Source organism: Saccostrea echinata, unplaced genomic scaffold, assembly GCF_033153115.1.
Source record: "Saccostrea echinata isolate AGI-Se365-2 ecotype Australia unplaced genomic scaffold, CSIRO_AGI_Sech_v1 ptg000060l, whole genome shotgun sequence".
Classification (NCBI taxonomy): Eukaryota; Metazoa; Mollusca; class Bivalvia; order Ostreida; family Ostreidae; genus Saccostrea; species Saccostrea echinata.
In genome coordinates, this window is record NW_026889809.1 from 4,488,321 (window position 1) to 4,514,015 (window position 25,695).

Sequence of the window (25,695 nt, forward strand, 5' to 3'; positions counted from 1 at the left end):
GTATACATGTTCATGTATCATATATTGATATACATGTATATTTGTTTATTAGTTAAATTAATATTTAAAATTACAATAACTAGTGTTGTCCAAAGAAGACTGATAGCCGCGCGCAGAGGTGGCAGAATTACATTATGTATATCACTATCCACATATTCACCACATTTACAAGTTTGGTTCGGATACCCATGAGATAAGCCTGTGATCTGAACACGAAGTAATTCTTCCACCTACAGACAGTTACGGTGATTCCAGCATACCCCACTACAACTCATTGAAGGGGCATAAATCAAAAGCAGATTGAATGGGGTGTACCTCAGAAACTTGCTGTAAAAAGTCATCTGAGGATAAGATCATACACAATTACAGAAGATAATAATTATCATTTCAGAATAAAAATATATACATGTAACATAGACATCAGTTTATCTTTAAGAAAGTGGCATTCATTGAAAAATGACATTTTACCTTATAAACACTGTGTTAGTTCCCCATTTCTTTTTGGGTGTGGATCAATGTTTTACTGTGGTTATAGAATTTCATAAAAATTAAGAAAAAATATTACAATTTTTCATTTAAAGTCACGAAAATGTAAATAAAAAAAAAGATTTCTAGAAGTTCCAAGCTACCTTGTGTTATTCCAAACCTTTTCAAGACTGCATTAATGATCTTAAGGAGAATATCCCTATCTTGAGACAGCTCCTCCTAAACACATGGCAAGTTCAATACATACATACATACATACATACATACATACATACATACATACATGTAAAACTGAAACATACAATTGTCATTTATTTTGCATTAAATGCACTCTTTTTTGTGAGCAAACATTTCCACAAGATAAAATTTACATTCTGTTTGCACAAAAAATTCTCATGTAACACTCATGTCAACATACCCAGCCTTGCCCTATAAACCAAGGATACTGCTTAGATAATATCTATTCCACAATACTTAGCCCTGTGATGGTATGTTTTGTCACCTGTATGGATACTGCTTAGATAATATCTATTCCACAATACTTACTATAAAAAAAAAATCCTTAGGCAACCCTAACTGTGGGGCCAAAAATGTGCAGTGAAGGTAGGCATACAATATGTACATGTATAATTTTTCAGCCAAAGTACATTTGTGCCAATAGAGAACAATAAGTGCAGTGATGTTAGATGTATATTGTTGCCAACAACTGTATGCACCGCCACAAGCCTGGTATAGTGACATTTTATAAAAAAAACTACCATAATGATTGTTACACAATTGTATCATGATTTCATATGCCTCATATTTGGTATCAATGGATGTGTTTTAAAATTCTAAAATGTTTCTGGTCACAGTTTCACATTTCTCCCGTCTTTCTGACATGTACTTGTTACATTTTAAGAAAATACACTATTTAACTTATAAGCATATCTCCTGTGATAAAATACATTGAGCACAATTTTCAAACATTTGTTGTAGTAAGACTTGACATGCCACAAAACTGAGTAAACATTCTCTCCCTTCTCTCTTTTTGTTGTTTGTCATTTAATGCTCTGCTACTTTCAGTTCACCTCATAAATAAATACTGCTGTACATATCAAAATCAAGATGTCACATACAAGGCAAGACACAGAGTTTACACTATCCGCTTTCCAGTCCCAAATATCATATAAACCAGCCATCCAAACATGCATACCCCAGCTGTTTGATTAAACACGGCTCCCCAGCTCTTAGTGGCTTCTAGTACATGGCCCGCCAAGTACACACCAACAAAGCCTGAAAAAACAAAGCTATAATATAAACACATCCAGGAAATCAATGGAATACAATAGATATTATGGTTTTTTTCTTCTACCAATGTTACCCTGAGAAAAGATCATTTCATGACACACAACTTTTAAACACAGAAATGAATCATGTATATATTTTGTGTTAAATCTCCCAAATCATATAATTGGTATAGATATGTGCACCATTGCCTGAATGTGGACTTTTTGGAGGTCATTTGGAGATTTCTTTTTCTTTTTTTTTTTGGTGATTAATCCTTCATTACTTCAAAGTCAGGGCAAAGTGTTTTAGTGATAAATTCTTCAATTAAAGGTCAAATATTTTTTTTTCAAATAAATGGAAAAATAAAAAAAAAAAATAAAGAAAAAAAATAAAGAAAGAAATTGTGGAAGGACCGAGATCACTGAACATCCACATCTTTAGTAAGGGCACTGCTGAATATCTCATACTTAACAACTTTCTACATACATTTAATTTGTTGTAAATTTTCATTATCTTTTATTGTTTATGCTGATTAATCTTTAAAATATAAGCTATTATGGCAAAATCTAAAAGGAAAGAACAATGAAAACTCTGTACACTGTTCTAGTATATAAACTCACCAGGAACAGCACCTGCCATATTCATAATACCTGAAATGGAAAATATAACACATTATAAACTGGGCAAAATGAAGTCTTAAGTAATGTAATTCAATTATTACTGTAAATGTCTTTGAAAATGAAATCAACTGCATCATAAAGCAGTACAGTAAAATACCACCCCTTTATCAGGTACACACTTAACTTCAATACCATGTTCTTAATCAAAGTTGAGATGTGGGGGCAAATCTGAGCATGTTCATATGGTGATGCTCTAAACTATCCCCTCCCTCCAATGAAGCAGTAGGTAAAATATTTAGGCTACTGCAGTGTTGGGACTTTAACAGCTGTTGATGGAACGACAGACATTAGCATAATAAATTGTTGCCCATTATAATCAGAGTTTCTCTGCTCAAGACTTCTTTTTCCAAGATGACAATACCGTGATTCATTGTGCCAGAGAAAATTAAAGGTAAAAAATACTATTATCAGTTGGCCAATACAATTTATTGACATCATGTGTGGAAAAGTTAACAAGGAGACTGCAACAGCAATCCAAAAGCATACTGCTGAGGAACTTTCTGATGTTGTCAAACACACAAAATGGCAACCACTGCCTGTAGTCGACATTTACAGATCTCACCAATGGTTACCAAGATACATAAGGGAAATAATGAGGGTCAAAGGTGAAATGATAAAGTACTAATAAAAAGAAGGCTTAACCCTCTTTATTTTCTTTGTTTTGTTAATAAGTACCCCTACATTAAAAATGTCATGACATCACTTTTGCAAGTGACTAATGAAATATGTCTGTACATTCTGAGGATTAACTAGTAGCCTAACTCTAAAATAGATCCTGCAAGTGTGGAGTTATATCCTATGCTTTACTAGTATCCAAATCTAGCTTTATATTTACCAAAGACAGATCCTGAAAGTGTAGGAGTTATATCCTATGCTTTACTAGTATCCAAATCTAGCTTTATATTTACCAAAGACAGATCCTGAAAGTGTAGGAGTTATATCCTATGTTTTACTAGTATCCAAATCTAGCTTTATATTTACCAAGAACAGATCCTGAAAGTGTAGGAGTTATATCCTATATTTTACTAGTATCCAAATCTAGCTTTATATTTACCAAGAACAGATCTTGAAAGTGTAGGAGTTATATCCTATGTTTTACTAGTATCCAAATCTAGCTTTATATTTACCAAAGACAGATCCTGCATGTGTAGGAGTTATATCCATTACTTTACTAGTATCCAAATCTAGCTTTATATTTACCAAAGACAGATCCTGCATGTGTAGGAGTTATATCCATTACTTTACTAGTATCCAAATCTAGCTTTATATTTACCAAAGACAGATCCTGCATGTGTAGGAGTTATATCCATTACTTTACTAGTATCCAAATCTAGCTTTATATTTACCAAAGACAGATCCTGCAAGTGTAGGAGTTATATCCTATGCTTTACTAGTACATGTATCTAAATCTAGCTTTATATTTACCAAAGACAGATCCTGCATGTGTAGGAGCTATATCCTGAGGGTTCACCAGTATCCCACTGTTGTGGAAACCACAACACATCACAGCTATAGCCATCAACACTAGAGCCGATCCATAAGTACTGGTGTAAGACAGAAGTACTAATGCTGAGGCAGTACCACACAAGGCTATAGACTGAAAGTAATCCAAAACATAAAGCTAGAGACTGAAAGTAATCCAAAACATAAAGCTAGAGACTGAAAGTAATCCAAAACATAAAGCTAGAGACTGAAAGTAATCCAAAACATAAGGCTATAGACTGAAAGTAATCCAAAACACACAGCAGAATAAATTAGAAGATTCAAGATAGACATGATCCTAACATAAATCAACAACACAGACTATCTTCAGCATTTAAACACTTTACCTCGATAAATTTTCTGACAAATGTTACACTCCACCCTGTAAGTGTAGAAAGAGACATATTACTTTAAAGCAAGTACCTCTCCATAAATTTACATTGAATAATAACTTTTGTAAAGTAAGTGAAACAAGCAGTGTGAAAAAAACAAAAAAACAAAACAAAGTTATTACCGAGTACTAAATGAGTTTAACACATAAAGTGATTACTGGTATAGATAACTTTATATGCTGATCAGGTATATGAATTTAACACAACAGAACATTACTGGTATATACATGTATTGGTTTATAAACTGACCTTTAGACAACATGTAATCAGCGAGCCAGCCGCTGAAAATGGAACTAAGCATGGTCACCACCCATGGCACCACATTAAACACCCAGCCCTAAAATGTAAATAACTGTATCGTGTATATGGTCAACACCCAGGGCACCACATTAATCACCCAGCCCTAAAATGTAAATAAGGTATCGTATATACTTGCCTATAAGTCGGTCCACCTATAAGTCGGTTGTATTTATTAAGCTTAATTTAGAGGGATTGGCCTGTTAAAATACCAATCTTTTTATAACTTGCATATAAGTCAGATACAGAGTTTTGGACCAAAGTTTAACTCCCCAAAAAATGACTTATAGGTGAGTATATACAGTAATATAAAGCATTGACAGACTAATTTTTAGTGTTGCAAAATTGGACCAAATTTACTATCAATTATCAAATTGAATTGGTAGCATAAAATTGATTATATGATTGATAGTTTGAACCTTAATTCAAAGGTTAAACTAAATAAAGTTAACCAGCAAATATTCAGATATCCTTGAAAATGAAAACAATATTTCAATACAAATCTGTGAGACCAACTTCAATTTATGCTTAGTATGAAAATTTTCTGCCATTTGCAAGAGAAATAGAAGAATGTCCTTTGATAATTTTAAAAGATGAACCAGTTTGTATAAAAATTTTCTATCGATTGTCACCGACATGCTGCCTTCAGCAACGATTTTTCGATAGTCAGCAATTATGGTCATTATGGTAATGATAGTATACTGAGAACAGTTTAAATGGAAAATAACTTTTCTTTGATCATTTAAAAACAGATGTATCTACCTTTGCATCTGGGAAATTTTCATGGAAATATGTTGGCAACCAAGACAACAAGATATAAAAGGCATTATTTTCACAAAAATGTCCTACTAACAGAGACCTGAAATATAAATTGTTCCCTGTTAATGGATAAATACATGTATATATAACAGATGAATTTAATTTTTGAGAATTCAGGAGGACATGAACTATGACGCTTCACGCCGGCATATTTCATGAATTGTGTTAGTGCTTCATGATAAATATGCAGGTGTGAAACATTGTAGTTCATGTACCTCATGAATTCTCAAAAATTAAATTCATTTCTTATATTTACATTATTTTTCTGATGACTTGCCACATATTTTTGTCATTCAATGATCATTTTTGAAAAAAAAATTTGCACTTTTTTTGGATTTCAATTACATCACAATGAAATATTCTTACTCATCCCAAAGTAGTTCATGAGAACATGAACTTTTCCCAATTTGCAGAGAATCTTAAGGAAAAATATTTGGAAATGTAAATATTTAACAATAAACTGCAAAAGACTAAAAACAGATAGTGCTACAGAGTTTTACTATAGAACAGACAGGTACATGTATATATACAGTATAATTTGTCCAAATCGGACACCAACGGTTCCACAAAATTTGGCCGGATTAGACAGAATCCGGAGTGCAGGAAAAAATGCAGAAATATATTTGAAATTTATTTCCGTTGTTTTATTAACATGTTCAATGCATATGTTGAAAAAAATATAATTAAATGATAAAATCATTTGATATTTATGGAGTCTAAAATTATTTAATAGTATCGGATGACTTACTGTCAATTTTTATTTTTCATTCATAAAGTTTGAGACTTTCAGCGTGAAATGTTAACACAGTCAGAATCTACAGACACGTGTATATCAAGTGCGGTTTTTCAAGTCAAAAAGCGCATTCAACTTAACTACAAACACAATTATTTACGATTTGTTAATTATTGAATTGACATTTTTATTTTTTATGCTAACATTTATGTCTTCCCTTCAATATTATGGCGCCATTTTGAAATAAGACGTTTGAGTTTCGATCCTGATTTATATTTTGATTTGTAAATTGTGTACCTATATTGTCATTGATTTTATGTTATATTGTGTGAGCAAGTTAAATATGTAAGCATTTTTTAAAATCTAATTTTAACTTAACTTTATATTTCTTAAAGTGGGTTGTGTAACCACCACGATTCAGTTTGTCTAATGACCCTTATGTAAACACACGTTAGCACATCTACCACAAAAGGTGTTAATTGCATTGAAGTGACTCAGGTTATTCTGCTTGGCCGGATTAGAGGAAATAATTGCCATTAATTATGAGTACCGGTAGTTGGGACCAATTTTACCGTTCAGAATACACAATATACATGTATACAGTATCCGGACTAAACAGAATTTTTTATAATACATTTGTTAAAGAAGTGCATGGGACTAAAATTTGTAGGCGAAATTGACAAAATTCCGGAACACTCAGACTCCGAATTAAACAAATTTTACTGTACATACTTTTGGATATCAATGGGCATGTCTATAACAATAATAAACGTGATGAGAACAGAACCAAAAATCATCCTATTCTGTCGTAGAAATACGTGTATGAATAGATAGACAGACAGACACAGTGAATATGATCTGGCTCTTGAATTTTTAAGTGGGACCCTAAATAAAAAAGATAAAAACATACCAGAAAGCAGGTTTGACGAAGAGCATCAACCATGGCACGGATTTCTTCTCAGGGAATTTTTCTGCCAGGACTGTGTTGTCACTGACTGTGAGGGTGGGGGGCTGGAGATACTTCCGCCTGTGTCTCTCTATAATCAAATACCTCATACACAGCATCCACAGTATACTGCACAAACCTGAAATAAGGAATACAGAGTTCTCATAGTATATATGCCCAATCTGGGAACCAGTCTTAAACATCCCACAAAATAACAAAAGTTCATTGTACTTACCAACAAAATAAAAAACACTTTGCCATCCAAAGTTTTCTAAAAGTATAGATCCGATACTTCCACATAGTAAAGTACTGAAAAAAAAATATAAGTTATTTATTTAATAGCACACAGCAAGTCCTAAAATAAACTTTATAATTTTCAACTACAATGTAAATACAAAAAAAAGTATTGCAATACAAATAAAAATAAATGCTATTTAAAAGATTTTTTAAATAAAAATATCTGTGTGTGAATTTAATCCCTATGATCATCATAAGCATGTACTTTTTGAATCTGCTATAATATAAAATGAGTATTGGGAATGCATCAAAATAAAAATGCAATGTACAAAATTTTAAAATTTAACTGACCATGAAATAGTTCAATTGTAGTACAAATAAGTTAAGACACTGAGATGAGAGGTTCCCGTTAAATTCCATATCCTCAATACCAGGAACTAACACATGCAGTGCATATATACACATATGTGATAAAATTTATATACAAACAATGTACCATGTATTAATGAGATAATTAATGATAATACATTGTACATAATTATACTGCTATGCTTCCCCATGGAAGGAAGCTCAGCAAAGAAATGGACACAACCCATGCTTGTTTGAGCAGCTGTTATTCATGTACACAGTATTATATTAATGAGGTAAATGAAACACTGTCAAACAATTATTTTATTGAAGGGAATACAAGTTTTTCTGCCATTTCATTTAACTTTTTACATAATGCAAGGACCGCTCTAATAATTTTGTGAGTAGTAGTGGTGGAAGAATTATCAAATCAGCCAAACAACAAAGAAAAAAAGCAACTCACAGAGAGTATTAAGATATTGGAATGTAAAAATCTTTACTATTTACAAAATATACATTTAATTGCATAAGTTCTAGATATTAATTAAAATTTTTTTTTTATTTATTCTTTTTTTTAATTTATCTATTTATTTATTTTTTTGATATTAAATTTAATATCAAGCAGACAAAATACATTAAGCTTACTTTTGTTAATTGAAAAAAAAGTAAAAAATGAGAAAAACTGATTTTCAATATGAAAATAATTTTTTCAAAGAACACTGTATTCAGAACTGTTAATTACCCAAAATGAGATCCAGAACAAATAAAACTATAGGTGAAGGATCGCTCCTGGTCAGAAACTTTCCTGGACATAATGGAGCTAAAACTGGGATAATGGAACCCTGTCAATAAGAAAAGCAACATAAGGCAAGCATGCTCAGCTCTACAAGGGAAATATCTACAGATATCACAGAAAGTCAGAGAAAAATCAACAATGTTTCCCACAACTAAGAGAGAGAGAGAGAGATGGCCAGCTCAGTCAATGTTCTATGAATCCATAAGTAAAGTTCAATAGTAACAGCAAAATGAGCTAGGGTGTATAAATAATCTACAATGATACAGGGGTATATCCCCGCTTGACCAAACAAGTCATACTAGAATTTCAAAGAAAAGCAGAATTTCTGTTTGTACTTCTTTATCAAAAGTTATTATAAATGGCTGGTTGAAATAAAATGAAGCACTTGTCTGATCACTGTAGTACAGATAAGCTTTGTTTTTTTATACAACCCTCTGTGACCTACCCAGCATATTGCCCGGACGTTATCAGACCACAGTAGTACGACCTGACTGGGTCTTGTACATACTGTCCAAGCATACTGATGGAACTAGGCATGTAGCCTCCTGTATAGAACCATAACTTATGGATAAAGCTCAAATTAAGGATGCAAATGTACCCTTACATGAAAAGACAAATGTCTTGGTATCTTTGGGATATTCTTGATCAGTTTAAAATTCATCAAATTTTCAGACAATGTATTGTGTGTATAAAATTATCTTATGATAAGCATGTTCAAAATATGATATAACAATTTCGTTGAAAGTTGGATTCATTAAGTTCACAAAATGTATATTTTTCAAACTGCAAACTACATCTACATTTATTGTTTAAAATACTGATACTTTGTACTAAACATTTGAAAAATATTAATGCAACATATGTAAAATTGTCTAAATGATACTCAAATAATGAAACCATGACCATGTAAAGTGACATGAAATATTTTTTAATGAGTTAATATATAAGTAAGATGCATTACCTTGGAACATGCCAAGGAAAACCCGAGAGACAACAATAATCTGTATTGTAAGGTTTCTGTCTGTTGACAGGTGAACAAGTTGAGGGGTCCAGAAGGTTATCATGGACCAGAATACTGCTACTATAGGTAAAATGACATCTCCTCCAATCTTATCTGCTAAATATCCACCCAGAAACTGGGTCATGGTGTATCCCCAGAAAAAGGAGGAAAGCACAGATCCCTACACAAGAAGCAAAGTCAACAATGCATAAGTTTTAATAAAAAAATTACATGTACAGTGAAACCTTTCTAATCCAACATACACTGGGACACAAATTTAGTATTAAAAAAAGACAGGGTGTAGATTGCACAGTGCAAAGAACATGAAAAATAGTAATGCGGGAATGAAAAATTAAGGTTGGAATTCACAGTGAAATGGATTGTACAGGTGTTGGATTACACAGTTTAAACTGTACAGCTATTGAGTAATACCAAAAAATGAAACAACTAAATGCAACTTACTGATTGTGTTTTATCCCACCCCATCTCTTTGGCCATGGCTGACACACACAAAGGAGTAACAGTCCGACACGCGTATAAGACCGCACATCCTATAAATAGACCAGCTGCCCATTGTTTCCTCTCAGCTCTTCAAAACATAAACATGAGAGAAAAATATATTTTCTAAGATTCAGAGGGTCATCTGATACAAATTACAATTCTATGGACAGTCAAATATAGAGCTTTGAAATAATTTATCTTACAAGTTGAAAACCAAAGCAGTGATTTTTCTACACTCAATTTAGGTCCGAATATCGGCCCTTTCCCCTCTTAAAAATTACCGATTTTTTCCCAATTTTCAACTGTTTTTTTCCCAAAATCAAAACGTATTGTTTTGGTTTGATTGAATTTTTTATGTACGACTTATCTATAATGGAACGCTATTGTTTTTGGTCATTCGGACGCTTAAAATAACGGCGAAAAACAACAGTTTAATTGTGTGTTTGCAAGCCTTGGAAAATCGATCATGTGGAAGTCAAACTTTTGTGTCAATACATCGTAAGAAATTTAAATATGCATGTGAATCTGTTAAGCATAGCTTTATTTGTAATTTGCAAGTACTAGTAGTTCTACAACAAGTGTCCTTGATTTCACGAAAATTAAACTGTTTCTTCATCCTGCAGAGACTGGCATTGCAGAGAAATATGCGATACAGCAATACATGCTTGTAAATAGTGTCAAGATTATTCCATCTCCAATGCGAGCAATAACGAGAAATCGGGAATGATTTTTTTTTCTCAATTTATAATTCTACCATAATGGTAAAAAAAAAAAAGAATATCTATAGGACAATCAAAATACAAAAATGAAAGAAAATTAAAATGTAGAACTGTCCATTTTGTTGAACATGAAAAATTTTGTAGCAAATAAATTCAATAAATGATATTACATTTACTTATTATTTTATTTTACTTGTCAATATGAAGGTTAATTACAATCTTATTGTTTTTTCCCAATTTGACACAAATGTCGACAATTTTTCCCTATTGAAAAGGCACAGGCCCCTTTTAAAAATTGTAGAAAAATCACTGCAAAGATAATATTATTTATATAAGTAGAGTCCAATGAATGCAATCAATGCATGATAACTTCTGGTACATAAAGGACAATCAAAATTAATGACAAAAAAATGTAAGGGCTGTCATTGATATTTTTTAACCAACCTATATATTTTATTCACCTCTTAACCCTTTACAGTTGTCTCTATAGACCAGTTTACTCACTTGTTTTGAATTTTCGTCAGATGGCAGAAAATTCAAAACAATCAAAGAGCCATAGCGCATTTGATAGGCATTTTCGCCTACTCTACTAGTGATTTCTTAAATACATTTTTTAACCAAAATTTTGTCATACAGTCTTAGTTTATACATGCTTTAAACCAAATCACACAATAATTATATTGAAATGTTAATAGTTCCCTCGTATGATAAATTTGAAAATTATCCAGTTTGTATAGAATATATAGTAAATATTGAGGTATCCACCTAACGATGACAAACTGTTGCCAAAGACCACCCTTAACCAGAAAAACAACTTTTGAATAATTCTATTTGGATATGTCTGCACTTCATTCCCTTTAGATAATTTTGGTTAAAGGTGGTCTTCATATTGAAAATGATGAAAATGTATATTAAATTTTTCTTCTCATATAATCGTCTGTCTTAAATTTATCAACTTGACATCATTGACTTCGTTGGCGCAGCGGTATGATTGCTGGAATGTAAATATGGTGATTGCGAGCTCGAGCCCCAAATTTTTCCATTCATGTTTTTTTAATTTTTTTTCTTTGTGTATCTTTTCAACGTTTTTCTTAATTATGTTTTATAATATACACAATTTCAGAAAGTTATAATATACACATTACACTTTGAAAGTATCTTGGAAAAAGACAGTCAACTATTTTATTAAAGTTTGCAAATTCATAGCAACTTGTTTTATTGTTATTGATTTTCTGCGTAAATCTTTTGTCTCAGAATTAGAGTATTGAACAAGTAAAATGATTGTCATTTGACATACTTGCAACTATGAAAATATAACACTCGTCCTAAATCATATTACATAGTTTGCTCATGAATTGAAAAGGTACAGTATATCTATAAATAGAAACAGGTAATTTCCTTTTAAATTCTTGAGTCGGCCGTGTCATCGGTAAGGCAGCTATGGCTCTTTATTGGTCTGTAGAGACCACTGTAAAGGGTAAGAAGGTGAATAAAATATACTGTTTGGTTAAAAAGTATGTCTAGAATTAGAGAATGAAAGGTAGTTGATTGACCAATGCTGGAAAGAGGAGAAATTCTCCCCAACTGTAGGCAGAAAATCTTGCACCGTAAATTGCCCAACATCTACATTAAAGAATATGTAGCGTTATGGTAAAAGACTTAAATATAAAACTTCTGGTGAATTTGTTGTCGGATGGCATAAAATTCACAAGCTGGTTTACTGGTCTGTAGAGACGACTAGAAAGGGTTAAGAGATGGATAAAATATACATATTGGTTATAGAAAATCTTGCGCCGTAAATTGCACAATATTTGCATTACAGAATCTGTAGCGTTATGGTCAAAGACAAACATATAAAACCATAACGCTACAGTTCTGCAGCTATAACCATTGTACATATTTTGCAAGAGTAAATTCGAGTTAAATAATGTAACACGCTTTCTATGACATGTTGTCAAAAAGTTCACAGCCATGTATTATTTTTAAATGATAGAATTACTGATTGCTTCGGTTACACTAACCTCGTCCAATATTTGCCCTCCAATGGCTTTAAATCGGACCTTTTCGTAATGAGAGGGATGTAGACGTCATCCTGCATCGCCATGTCATCTTTGTCGTGAAGACGCTAAATCACAGCAGTTCAGACGCTTGAAATTCTTTATGGTGCGCCATAGATGAAAATAATAAAATACTTCAAAAATAAGACATTTTTTCTCTAATCTGTGTAATAAACCATATATAGGCATATTTGTATGCTCATTGATGCTGATATGTTGATTTAAACAACCATTTTCATCCCATATAACACGAGTACTTAATTGTTTTTGCAATAATTATATTTTTAACCCAAAGTATAATAATAATTACGAAAGCCCATTGAGCTCATTTTCGTAGGTTAAAAAAAAAAACAAAAAACAAAAAAAATTTTCGCGTTATAACGCGAAACTTTCACGAATAAACTGTTATTTTCGTGTTATTACGCGTAACTTTCGCCTTCTAATGCAAAACTTTCCCTGTAAAACAGAGACATTTGCATAAGTCTCCATTTTCTTTTAATTTAATGATCTAGTTTATTCACTACAATGAAAAATGAAAGACTAGTTTGAAATTGGATTATCACAAGCTGGAACTTTACAAATGTTCTTTTCTGGCATTGAAATTGTTAATTACAATTTTGCCACAAAAATTTCTGACATCAAAGTTGCAGCTCATATTGCTTTAATATACCCACTTGAAACATATGTTAGGTCAAACAGATGTCTGTCTGTGTATCTATTTGAACAAGTTCAAGTTTATAGGGATACAATCTCTCTCTCTCTCTTTGCCAAAAAATAAGAGTAAGAATCCCCCTCCATTTTGAACAGCTTAATTTTTCTTTCTTTTTTTCTGATAATTTTTTTTTTTTGGGGGGGGGGTGCACTGACTCCTTCACTTTGAAAAATACTATACATCCATGCCTGTACTTGTTTGGAAATTAAAATTCCTGCACAGGTCATATATAGGCTTCAAAATACAATGTGGAACATAAAAGCTCAAACTTGACATGAAGGTTATCATCATTAAGTGTGTGAGGCAGAGACATAAGTAACATGAAATAATGTTATTATTTAATGTCAACTCAGGTGCGAAGATTTGCAGGATAAAACTTCTTTATCAGTGAACAAAAAAAATATCTATTTATATGCAATAAAACAAGCATTCTGAGAGTATTGCATTAGCAAAACTAGTCCCCTAATGGCAAGTGTAATCTGGTTCCCATTAAAAATTGAAAATACCGTAATTCCATCAAAAAATCATTGAAGTGAAACATAATGCAAACTTGATCTTTAACTCATCAAGGTTTTGGTGTCCCGATAGGGCCATTTGCAAAAGTCTAACAGTGCGTTAGTAACAAGGCGCTAGCATGTATTGACAATGTGCTAGCGTGTTATCACATTGAAAGTGCAACAGCGCGTTAGTAACAATGCACCAGCGCAAAGTGACAACGTGCTAGCGCACAACATGCTAGCGCACAGTGACAATGCGCCGGCACGTTGTTATTAATGCATTGTTGCACTTTTGCAAGTGACAACATGCTACCGCAAAGTGAAAACATGCCAGTGTGTTGTTCACAACATGCCGTCATGCTAACACAAAACTCGCCGTCACGCTAACGCAACTTAACACAACATGCCGTTGCACTAACACATAACATGTCATCGAGCTAATGCAACATTACACAACACACCGTCGCGCTAACACACAATAAGCCATCATGCTTATGCAACTTTACAGAACACGTCGTCACGCTAAGACAAAACAAGCCTTCTTGCTAACACAACTTTACACAATGTATTGTATGTTAGCAGGACGGCATGTTGTGTAAAATTGCGTTAGCATGGCAGCATGTGGTGTGTTTGCGTGAAGGCATGTTGTGTGTTAGCGCGATGGTATGTTCTGTGTTAGCAAGATGGTGTGTTGTGTAAAGTTGTGTTAGCGTGGTGGTGTGTTGTGTGTGAGCATGATGGCGAGTTGTGAACAACACACTAACGCATTGTCACTTCGTGCTAGCGCATTTTCCTAACGTGCTATTACACTTTTGCAAATGGCCCTATCAGGACACCATACAAGATAGACTCACATACCCCAAATCAGCTCAACAGCTATCTGCAAGCGTTTAGGGAAAAAAGTGTGGAAAAACCTTAAAAATTAAAAAGACCATTATTCCCTCAAAATTCATTGAAGCAGAACGAAATCCAAACTTGATCCATAACTTATCAAGATACACACACATACAAAAAATCAGCTCAATATATGCAAGTGTTGAGAAAAAAAGGCGGAAAACTCTTAAAAGTTAAAAAGGTCGTAATTCCCTCAAAAATCATTGAAGCAGAAAGAAATCCAAAGTCGATCTGTAACTCATCAAGATACACTCACATACAAAAATGAGCTCAATATCCGCAAGCGTTTAGGAAAAAAAGTGCGGAAAACCAAGTGGGACAGACAGACAGAGGGACAGCTAGACAGACAGATGGACGGACAGACAGACGGACGGACAGATGAGGAGAAAACCTTTAGTCCCCTCCAGTTTCACCAGTAGGGGACTAAAAAAGTGGGTTTATCACACAGATAGGACTTGACTTGACTATAGATAATTGGGGGTCATTGGGGGTTGATTAGGGGTGTGGATTGTCGAGCCAGATTATTAGTCCCCTACCGGTGAAAGCAGAGGGGACCATAGGTTTCCTCTGCATCTGTCCGTCCTTCTGTCTGTCTGTCCCAAGTAACCAGTCTGTCTGGTTTTCCGCACCTGTTTTCCTAAACGCTTGCAAATATTGAGTTGATTTTTGTTATGTGAGTGTATCATGATGAGGTACAGATCAAATTTGCATTTCTTTCCGCTTCATTGACTTTTAATGGAATTAGGACCTTTTCAATTTTTAAGGGTTTTCCACAATTTTTTTCTAAACGCTTGCAGATATTGAGCTGATTTTTGGTATGTGATTTTACCTTGATTAGTTATAGATCAAGTTTGCATTTCGTTCTGCTTCAATGATTTTTGACGGAATTATGGCATTTTCAATTTTTAACGGGAACCAGATTACACTTGCCGGTAGGGGACTAGTATTGCTGATGTAATACTCTCAGAATGCTTGTTTTAGTGGATTTACTGTTTCAGCATCAAACATGTGAATTCCAGTTCTAAATCATTTCCTTAAAATTGAACATACCGTACAGACTGCATTACTTATTACAATGTATATACTATATAAGATTGAACTATCTTTGCCAGAAAGAGAACAAACAGATTTTTTTTTTCAATTTATTATTCTAAAATCAATCCTATTAACCAGTCACGTGTAATAATTTTCCAAGTCTTCTTTCATGAATTTATAATTTTCTATCATGTCCAAATAATTGAATTTTTCTGGTAGATGATTGAAAACTCTGACAGCATTATATTTATCAGTTGAGGATTTCCCATAATATATGGACATCTGCTTCATTAAGTTCAGCGATTCATTCTTTGTCTGTAAATAGATAAAAAAGAAAACGTAATACTGTAGATCACTTTATTACATTTTCAACAGTGAAATACTGTGATTTATTTATTGAATAAAAGTGATATTCTCTCACAGTGTGAAAGGATACCAAAATGATATTCTCTCACAGTGTGAAAGGATATCAAAGCAAGTAAAAAATAATTTCTCAGTGCTCAGCACTCGTGAAAATATCAAAAAATCCTGTCCCACTCATGAAATAAATTCCCTATTCATCTACAAACCATTGAATATCCTCTATGAAATATTTTCGCAACACATTATTTCCGCAAGATATTTATTTGGTATTTATTAGCGAAACAAAATTTTTGTGAGCTATGGTCTTTGTTGTGTATAATCCTTACTAATACAATTATACACAAGAATGAAATTTTCGCAAGCAGACAAACTCACGTAATTACCCGAAAATAAAGTTCTCGTGAACAAAAAGTGATTTACAGTAGATAGGGTACATGTACATGTACATCTACATGTATAGATTTTCAAATACAGTCATGTAGTTGTTTTAATATGTACTTACCAAAATCTTGTCATCATACTGTCCAGCCATTAAAACAATTCCTAAAATATTTAAAAAATGATGAATGTATGTCGCAATAAGAAACATTCATGTCTTTCACTAAGTTTCAGCAAATCAGGTAACCCCGACTCTCCATTCAGTAAACATTATACTGAAGATACATTTTTACTGTATATATAAATCAAAGATTCATTCGCTCATTGAATCCAACAGGAAGGAATGTTTTACTTACATACAAATTTACAATGAAACATGTACGTTGAAGATTGGGGATTGCTAGTTTGTGTTGTAAGGCATACATGTATGTTGTAACGATTGTTTTTGATTCCTTGTTCAAGTTGTTGTTAAAATTTAAGCTCAGCTCGCCAGTCATACAAAAACGATGCCATATAACAAATGGCCAATCAAAAAATATTAATAATTGCTACCAGTAAGTTAATTTAGATGAACAGTTTCACAACCCTGTAAAAACCAGAGGCATACTAGTAAATGGTATAACCCCCCCCCATACACACACAAACACACACACTCTTGCTGTGAATTTTAATTAAGGACATGATTTATCATAAATGCATGAATTCCTGGCATATCATTTAAACATTCTGATTTCTGATATTGTTAATTTTGTTTTATGTTTTAGAGATTGCTCTTCTACCAGTAAACAAAAATACTGAAGGCAAAAAACAAAATATCGTAAACAAAGAGGGTGCCCTTCTTTGAGGAAGACTTTCAAAGAATTAAAAATTTATTTAGCATTACCAATGAAATTTATACAAGAGGTAGATAAAGGTAATGATGTTCTATCAGTCTCTGACAGATAACAATGTTAATATACATATATTTATTTTAAAAGGATATTTTTTTAAATTTTTCTTTTGTTTTTGTGATTATTTTTTGTTACCATGGTTATAGATCTTATGGTGGGAGGAGCTGAAATTTCAATGACAAATTGTTTCATTACTCATTCCAACACAAACCAAGCTTCAATGTATTTCATTATACCTTTATCCTCCTTGAATTCTGTAAAGTGTGCCACAATTAGACATGGGGGAGCATTCTCCTTTAATGACTGGTACACTGCTAGAGGGGTGAAGTAAATCACACTGCCATCAAATTGTGACAGAATAAACTCATAACCATCATTCCTTGGTAAGGGGTAGATAAACTGCAAAATAGTTCATACATGACATTTGGATGAACACTTGCAATTTGTGTAAGTGCATAAAGTTAACTCATTTCATACTGGCACTTGAATAGTTTACAAAGATATTTATATTATCTTTGTTCAGCTTTTACCTCTGAAGAGGCTCATGGGCTACATTGCTCACCTTTGCCAATTTTCTCTTCCTGACAAATGTCAAATTATGGGGAAAAAATGAAACTCTGTTTTGTTGCCATAAACTATTAGTCCATGTTTCCAACAATTTTTATTTAGAGCAAACTGATGCTTGACGCCCTATATATCATATATATTCTATATATCATATCTTTAGTCCCATATTGTGGTCCTACATTTACCCTTGCCCCAATGACAGGATTTTAACAAATTTTATTAAGTCCCTACTCAGTAAAGAAGCTTTCACATATTTTTTTCATATTTTTTTTTAAAAATCTGATTCATGACAAGATTCCACACTCTTTTAACTTTATTGTTAATTGTCTGGCCCTGATAGTGGCCAAGACCTTTCAATTTTTTGGGGGAAAAATCAATTCCCTACATCTAAGGATGCTTTGTGCCAAGTGATGGAAGTTGTCTGAAGCTGGTCCAGTGGTTCTGGAGAAGTGGATAAGTGTACTGACAAGTTACAAAAGAAAGGCAGGCAGATAGCTAAACAAATGTCATTTACTCTTTCTTCAGAAAACCTCATCTTTTCAGTCTTTCTCTCAAATGAGCTAAAAGTTTTATGATTTATGCCTAATCATGATGTAAAAAGCACTCATTGATTAAGAGTGAATCTTACCAGTGGACAAAGTTGAGCCTTGTGTCTTACATCATCAAAATTTCCTCCCTGTATTAAAAAAATATTTTTTTTGTTAGTCTATATCAAAAATATTTATTCATTTGAAAATGAATTCCTTTTTTAAAATTATGCATTGTATATGCTTTTTTTGTACGACAATAAACATTTTAATCCATTTTTTAGCTGCAATGCATGTATAACAAAACATGGATGTAGGTCTTACCTGTACCACACCAAATATGCAATCCTTCGTCACATGATGCTCTTTCCAAATCTGTAATTAGTTAATAAGTTAGGTCAATACTAGGGATGTTAATTATTTGCAGTTAGATAGTTAAACAGCATCTTAACATCTCCTACCTGTTCAATTTCTGATGCTGATTTGTCCTTAATTAAATCCACCTTCATTATCTCATTAAGACTCTGAAAATTCAAAATTATTCAAATAATAAAGTTGAAAACTGATAAACCGGTCAGCCATGAATAGTCATCTTAATTTTTTTTAATTTCTTCATATAACTTTCAGAAAAAGTACATGTATACTATTATAATTTTCAATAAAAAAGAATTTGTAGGACATTGACTAAAAAAATTTGATACTTTAGGAGGCCATGAACCACTAAACTTCTGACTGTCCCCATCATTGTTCAATGTTTCTTTATCAGTGTCTGGTGGTGTTGATAAGTCTTTTTTCATCTGTTCTAATTTTTCTCTTTCTTTTTCTTCTATTTCCTTTAGTTTAGCAGCATATCTCTCTGGATCTGACCTACATTTTACATAAATAAAATATTAAAATCTTAGCAAAGCTGTTCTTCAAGGATCATTTTCAGGCAACACAAATCAAATTTACAAGATAAATTTGCTCTTTTTTTTCTTTTTTTAATAAAAACACAATGATTCCAAATTTCAATAGTTGCAAATTTACATTTGACCTCTATGTATGACCTGGGACATAAAAAAATATAATCTAGCCATTTCTCCAGTCAGACATATATATGAAATCTCTACTTTATAAGGTTAAAAAAATTATAATGATACCTGTATGATGTATATAGTAAAATTTGTTTAGTACGAACATGAATACAGCAAATTTATGGATATAGTGAAGTTTTATTGCAATCCCCGGCGAAATTCTTAACTAGAACTGTCCAAAAGGGACAAATACCCCCGCTGGTTTTTTTTGAGAAGGTACCAAATCACTAATGTTTTCTACATGTGAGAGGTATTCACAATTTGCTTAAACATTTAGAGTGAAAATTTTATTACTCATTATATTTTTTTTTAATGAATGAAACTAAGGTGCAGCCTAATAAAACATCAATACTAGTAATTACAGTGTTTTTTATTACACTGAAAAAATATTTGCAACTATCTGTCATCTTTGTGAGACATGACACTCTGCAAATTGATTGTTGAAAAAAAATATCATAATTAATTATACAAAATCAAATTGATCTTAATACCTTTATATCAAACTCATTTTAAAAATAAAAGGCTGGTTCCAGTAACTACATGTATGTATTTTGACAGACATAAATTACAATTAAGAGAGTTAGACAACAGAGATCTTTATTTCTTTCTGCCCAATTCCCAGGAGATATAGATAAGATCTGCTTGATCAGATATGCTCTAACAGCTTCCCACACTGAACTCATTAATTAATCTTTAACTGGATGCATGTCCACTCATTACTCCCAAGGGACAAACGGATTTACACTATCTGGTGTGTAATGTAAAAACTGTTTTCAATACTTTGCGATTTTTTTTTAGTTCTAATGAGTAGTTTTAAACTGTAGTTCACATTTTTGTACACTGTCAGATGTTTTAGATTCTATGTCTCAAACCTTAGACATGAACCTGAAATGACTAAGTCAATAAAAATGAAAAAAAAAACACCTGTAAAATGCAGAAAAATTATCAAATAATGTTGAAAATACCAGGTGCACATCTTCATATGGTAAATAATATGTGTACAAATTTTTATACAAATCTATGCAATGGTCTCTGGGAACAGATCCGGACAAAACTACATAATAAAAATGAAAAAAAAAACACCTGTAAAATGCAAAAAAATTATCCAATCATGATGAAAATACCAGGTGCACACCTTCATATGGAAAAGAATAAGTGTACAAATTTTCAGACAAATTCTTGCAACAGTTTCCAAGAAATGGTCTGGACAAAATCTCGTCTACAGACAGACGGACAGACAGACAGATGGAAGACAGACGGACAAGCTGATTCCAATATACCCCCCCTAAACTTTGTTTGCGGGGGGGTATAACAATTCCTTGTAAAATTTTACGGATATAATGAACTCTCTGATATAGCAAATTTATGGTTATAGCAAAGTGATTCTGTGTCCCCTAGAAGTTAAAAATAATGAAATTTACATCTTTTATAGTGAATTTTTAAAGATTTCAATTAAAAAAAAGATCTATATTAAGAATTCGCTAGTATACTTTAAGGAATTCGTTATTCGGATATAAGGAATTATGAATATAGCAAAGTAAATATGCAGGTCCCCAGAACTTCGCTATAACCGAGTTTTACAGTATACACATATACATGTACATATATATACAGCAGAAAAACAAACAATACACGACACCAAAGTATTCAATCTATGGAACAAAACCATCTTGAGTTTTATTTCTGTGTTAAATTTATATTGGAGGTATATAACTCTAATATCATATATGAAAATATATTTACTGTTTAAGATTCTGTAGTTTTGCTTTATATTTTTCGTAATATGGATTTTCCTCCACTTTGGTCCCTGGGTTAGAGTTGGAGCTGCAGTACTGTTTGTGAGTGGCCTGGACCCATCGTAATCCACACACCTGAGAACAGGTAACCATTGGAAACTTATATCCTTTGTTCCACCACTTAGCTGGTATTCTGGTCACAGAGGACATGGGAGACCAGCAAGATAGACAGATCCGTAAGAAATTGTAGCGAGGAAGCATTGCAGTATCAATGTTGTAGTTCATCCAGTGGAATATACAAAGCCTCTTCCATGTAATATTATACAGTTTTCTCCTATTAGAAAATTATTTTCTTTATTTTTTTTTTAAATAATTGAAATATTCTTAAATATTGCATTTAAACACAGTGATTTATCTGTTAAGTACATGTAAGTTGTCTTTTGTCAGTAAATTTACTTTGACATTAAATATTTTCTACTGAAACTTTGACTTCTGTAAACAAGTTTGGGGCAGGGGGTTTTAATACCATCATGATAACCATGATTACAATATTGTATTTACTATTTCTACAGCAGTGAGCATTATAATTACTATAACCTGATAACCTGATAACGTTAGACGACTTTCACATTCTTAAGACAATTTTTACCCAACATGTATTGCTACGGTATGGGACATCAAAGAAAACATGATGAGCATACACATACAGATTAAAAACCTTACTTTAAATCATTTTAAAGCATCACTATATACAAATTCATTTCCCATCTGTGTGAAATACTAGACCGTGCTTTGTAATAGTTTGAGGAAATTCGACATTAGTGTAAACACACCTTCAAGAGAGGAGAGCTCTTTTCAAGTGAAAGTAGACTAGACACGAAGTATCGGAAAACATGTCACAATCAGTTTAAAGTGTTTATACCTTGAATTTAAGAGTTATTGACAATAGATTTATGTATATCTGATGAATAACGAGATATTCTTTTAGCAGAAGTTCCGATGACAGCTATTAACATGAAAACTTCGACTGCTTGCAGCTTGTTGATGTTTTACTTTGATGTTTGTGTACGTGAAGTACAGTCAGGTACATTCAAGACTTCTGATTTTATTGTAATCAAATAAACCTAAATATTGCATGGGTGTCTGTTCTACTAAAATAACATTTATCATGGTAAATAATTTGAATGAGGTCTGTGTGAAAATTATCAGTTTCCCAATGTTGACTGAATATCATTTTGTGTTTTGGGAGATAGGATCAACCAAAAAGAAATCATACTGAGTGATGTTACATCATTTTGTTTCAGTCAATCTACAACTAAAAATAATTCTCTTCAGCATTTATTTTAGGTTGGAAGGGGGAAGGGGGGAAACATTATTTTTTTCAAGTTTTTCAATTGTGTCTTATATGTAATGTTTCTTTTCTTTTTTTCCATTTTAGTATCATTGATTAGCTTGCCTGTGATCAATTCAGCTAGTCAAAGTTAGACTTATGCACTATCTATGGTCAATATTCAAGTCATGATATACTTTGTTCTTTGCAGAGTTAGGATTAAGTCTTGAACCAACCACACTTTCATCACTAAACTCCCTGTCTGTAGACACAACTTCAGGGGAGGTAAATGCTGCACAGTTTGTTCCATTACCTTACCCCTCTAGTGAGCCCCATAACAGTGATAAACCATCTTTCATACAGCCATCATTCACCCAATCTTTCAATGGACAGAGAAATAATAAATCACTATTGAACAGAAGTGTAAATCCTTCTCAGACTCTTTATACTACTCAGAACTCATATAGTACAATGGGAGAAGATTATGATGTGCTTAAACTTCTAGGATCCTCTAAGACAATTCATCAGAAAACCTCATCTATTGAAATCACTTCTTCTTCACCCATGTCATTGACAACTCAACATCAGGTCTCTATGTCTCAACAACATGACTTATCTAAAACTTCAACTCTCAACACAGACCCTCTAGTATCCCAATGGGCTCTCTATGACACTATGTTAAAAACTGAAGGCTCATTCAGAATCCAAAGCTCAGCAGCTATGACCATTACAAGCTCAGCATTAAGTTCTGCTTTAGTGTCCAGTACTAAGTTCAATGTCTCCTGTAAACTGTGGTCCTGTCCCACACCAACAGATATATGTACGCCACTAAAAGGAGGAAAGTTTCACTGCTCCTGTAAACAAGGTAGGTATACCACTGTACTAGTATTATTTACACCTGATTACTTGTATATCAAACATCTATGTCTCTATTCTACGGAAAGCCATAGAGGACCCCCAGGATCAGGGTCTATATAATCTATAGTTTTAAACCTGGCCAACCATGATTTCGACCCTGGCCTTCCATATGGCTTTCCATACTATTCAGCCAATATGTTTTGATGTCAGTTTTAGTTAAATAAATATCTAATCTTACAGTTTATGGAAGATAACGATAATGGTAAGAGAAGAAGATTTTGGACAAAAAAGTTAAGTAATCCTATCAAAAAATATGTATTTTGATATATGTACATGTACCAGTAAATATGATCGATAAAACATTGAAGTGTATATGTATATTAACATTTTTTCTTTAATTTAGATATTCTTTGAATGAGATGTGTTGCTGCCTCAAATTCTCTCTCGTGAAGAACTGTCATGACCAGCATATAAAATACATGTAACATAAATAAGTGAATCCTATGATTTGAATTTTGCTAATTAATGGACATATTTGGAAATTAAATTTTCTTTACTATACATATGAACATCATGCTATAATTATGAATCTTCATGAATTTGAATTTTGATTACAATTCATTCACTAGATGAACACATGTATTTTGAGCTCTGCCTCTCGTCCAATGGAGAGATTCCTAACATTTGTATTCTGCAATGGCCCTTTTCACAAAACGTCTTAAGACTAAGGTAGAAATTTGACAACTCTGTAATTTTTTGTTTGATAAACATATTATTTTTTTCTTAGATATTTTTTCAACAATGTATTATTATGCAATAGAAATAGAAGATTTTTTATGTCCTACTGCAGTATAGATACTTGTTGAAGAATGGGAAAATTTGAGTCCTAGTCCTGAGATTTTTTGTGAAAAGGGCCACCAACATGTGAGATTGGAATAGAAATCTTGATAGGTGAAAAGTAACAAGAATATTTTTATAGATTCTACTGTGTCTCTTTTTTCCACTTGTGTTGTATTTTTTAATATCATATGTTGTATTACTGAAGTAGATTAGTATTTTTTTTTCAATATGAAAAAGTTTGTTTTGATAAAGACATTTTATGTGGAGGAAGAATGATAATTGCTTTTATCAGCTACAACACTGACAGTCATACTGGATACCACATATATCAATGACAGTTGCTTTGATCAGCTACAACACTGACAGTCATACTGGATACCACATATATCAATGACAATTACTTTGATCAGCTACAACACTGACAGTCATACTGGATACCACATATATCAATGACAATTACTTTGATCAGCTACAACACTGACAGAGTCATACTGGATACCACATATATCAATGACAGTTGCTTTGATCAGCTACAACACTGACAGTCATACTGGATACCACATATATCAATGACAGTTGCTTTGATCAGCTACAACACTGACAGTCATACTGGATACCACATATATCAATGACAGTTGCTTTGATCAGCTACGACACTGACAGTCATACTGGATACCACATATATCAATGACAGTTGCTTTGATCAGCTACAACACTGACAGTCATACTGGATACCACATATATCAATGACAATTGCTTTGATCAGCTACAACACTGACAGTCATACTGGATACCACATATATCAATGACAATTGCTTTGATCAGCTAAAACACAGACAGAGTCACACTGGAGACCACATATATCAATGACAGTTGCTTTGATCAGCTACAACACAGACAGAGTCACACTGGATATCACATATATCAATGACAGTTGCTTTGATCAGCCACAACACTGACAATCATACTGGAAACCACATATATCAATGACAATTGCTTTGATCAGCTACAACACAGACAGAGTCATACTGGATACCACATATATCAATGACAGTTGCTTTGATCAGCTACAACACTGACAGTCATACTGGATACCACATATATCAATGACAGTTGCTTTGATCAGCTAAAACACTGACAGAGTCACTTTGGATACCACATATATCAATGACAATTACTTTTATCAGCTATAATACTGACAGAGTCACACTGGCTTTGATCAGCTACAACACA

At 32.8% G+C, this 25,695-nt stretch overlaps 4 protein-coding genes across 4 annotated transcripts in view; 1 reads left to right on the forward strand and 3 right to left on the reverse strand.

Annotated features, from left to right (window-relative positions):
• LOC133175063 (uncharacterized) overlaps positions 1-25,695 on the reverse strand; it is a 399,658-nt gene that overhangs the window by 13,523 nt on the left and 360,440 nt on the right. The gene's annotated exons all lie outside the window — the stretch shown is intronic.
• LOC133175114 (voltage-gated purine nucleotide uniporter SLC17A9-like) lies at positions 495-12,824 on the reverse strand. Its single transcript, XM_061310246.1, has 12 exons — positions 12,727-12,824; positions 9,948-10,074; positions 9,447-9,666; positions 8,432-8,531; positions 7,340-7,413; positions 7,069-7,243; positions 5,369-5,465; positions 4,559-4,646; positions 4,265-4,299; positions 3,861-4,032; positions 2,376-2,405; positions 495-1,761 (listed from the first exon to the last, which is right to left on the reverse strand). The coding sequence occupies exons 1-12, from the start codon at positions 12,807-12,809 to the stop codon at positions 1,622-1,624; spliced, it is 1,341 nt and encodes a 446-aa protein (XP_061166230.1). The 5' UTR covers positions 12,810-12,824; the 3' UTR covers positions 495-1,621.
• LOC133175115 (ATP synthase mitochondrial F1 complex assembly factor 1-like) lies at positions 16,024-22,214 on the reverse strand. The gene is made up of 9 exons (XM_061310247.1): positions 22,158-22,214; positions 21,442-21,768; positions 19,327-19,492; positions 19,087-19,149; positions 18,950-19,000; positions 18,727-18,774; positions 17,768-17,930; positions 16,766-16,806; positions 16,024-16,215 (listed from the first exon to the last, which is right to left on the reverse strand). Exons 2-9 carry the CDS (start codon positions 21,717-21,719, stop codon positions 16,039-16,041), a joined length of 987 nt encoding a protein of 328 aa, XP_061166231.1. The 5' UTR covers positions 21,720-21,768; positions 22,158-22,214; the 3' UTR covers positions 16,024-16,038.
• LOC133174871 (uncharacterized) lies at positions 22,328-24,685 on the forward strand. Its single transcript, XM_061309978.1, has 4 exons — positions 22,328-22,518; positions 22,976-23,629; positions 23,863-23,911; positions 24,024-24,685. The coding sequence occupies exons 1-3, from the start codon at positions 22,434-22,436 to the stop codon at positions 23,874-23,876; spliced, it is 753 nt and encodes a 250-aa protein (XP_061165962.1). The 5' UTR covers positions 22,328-22,433; the 3' UTR covers positions 23,877-23,911; positions 24,024-24,685.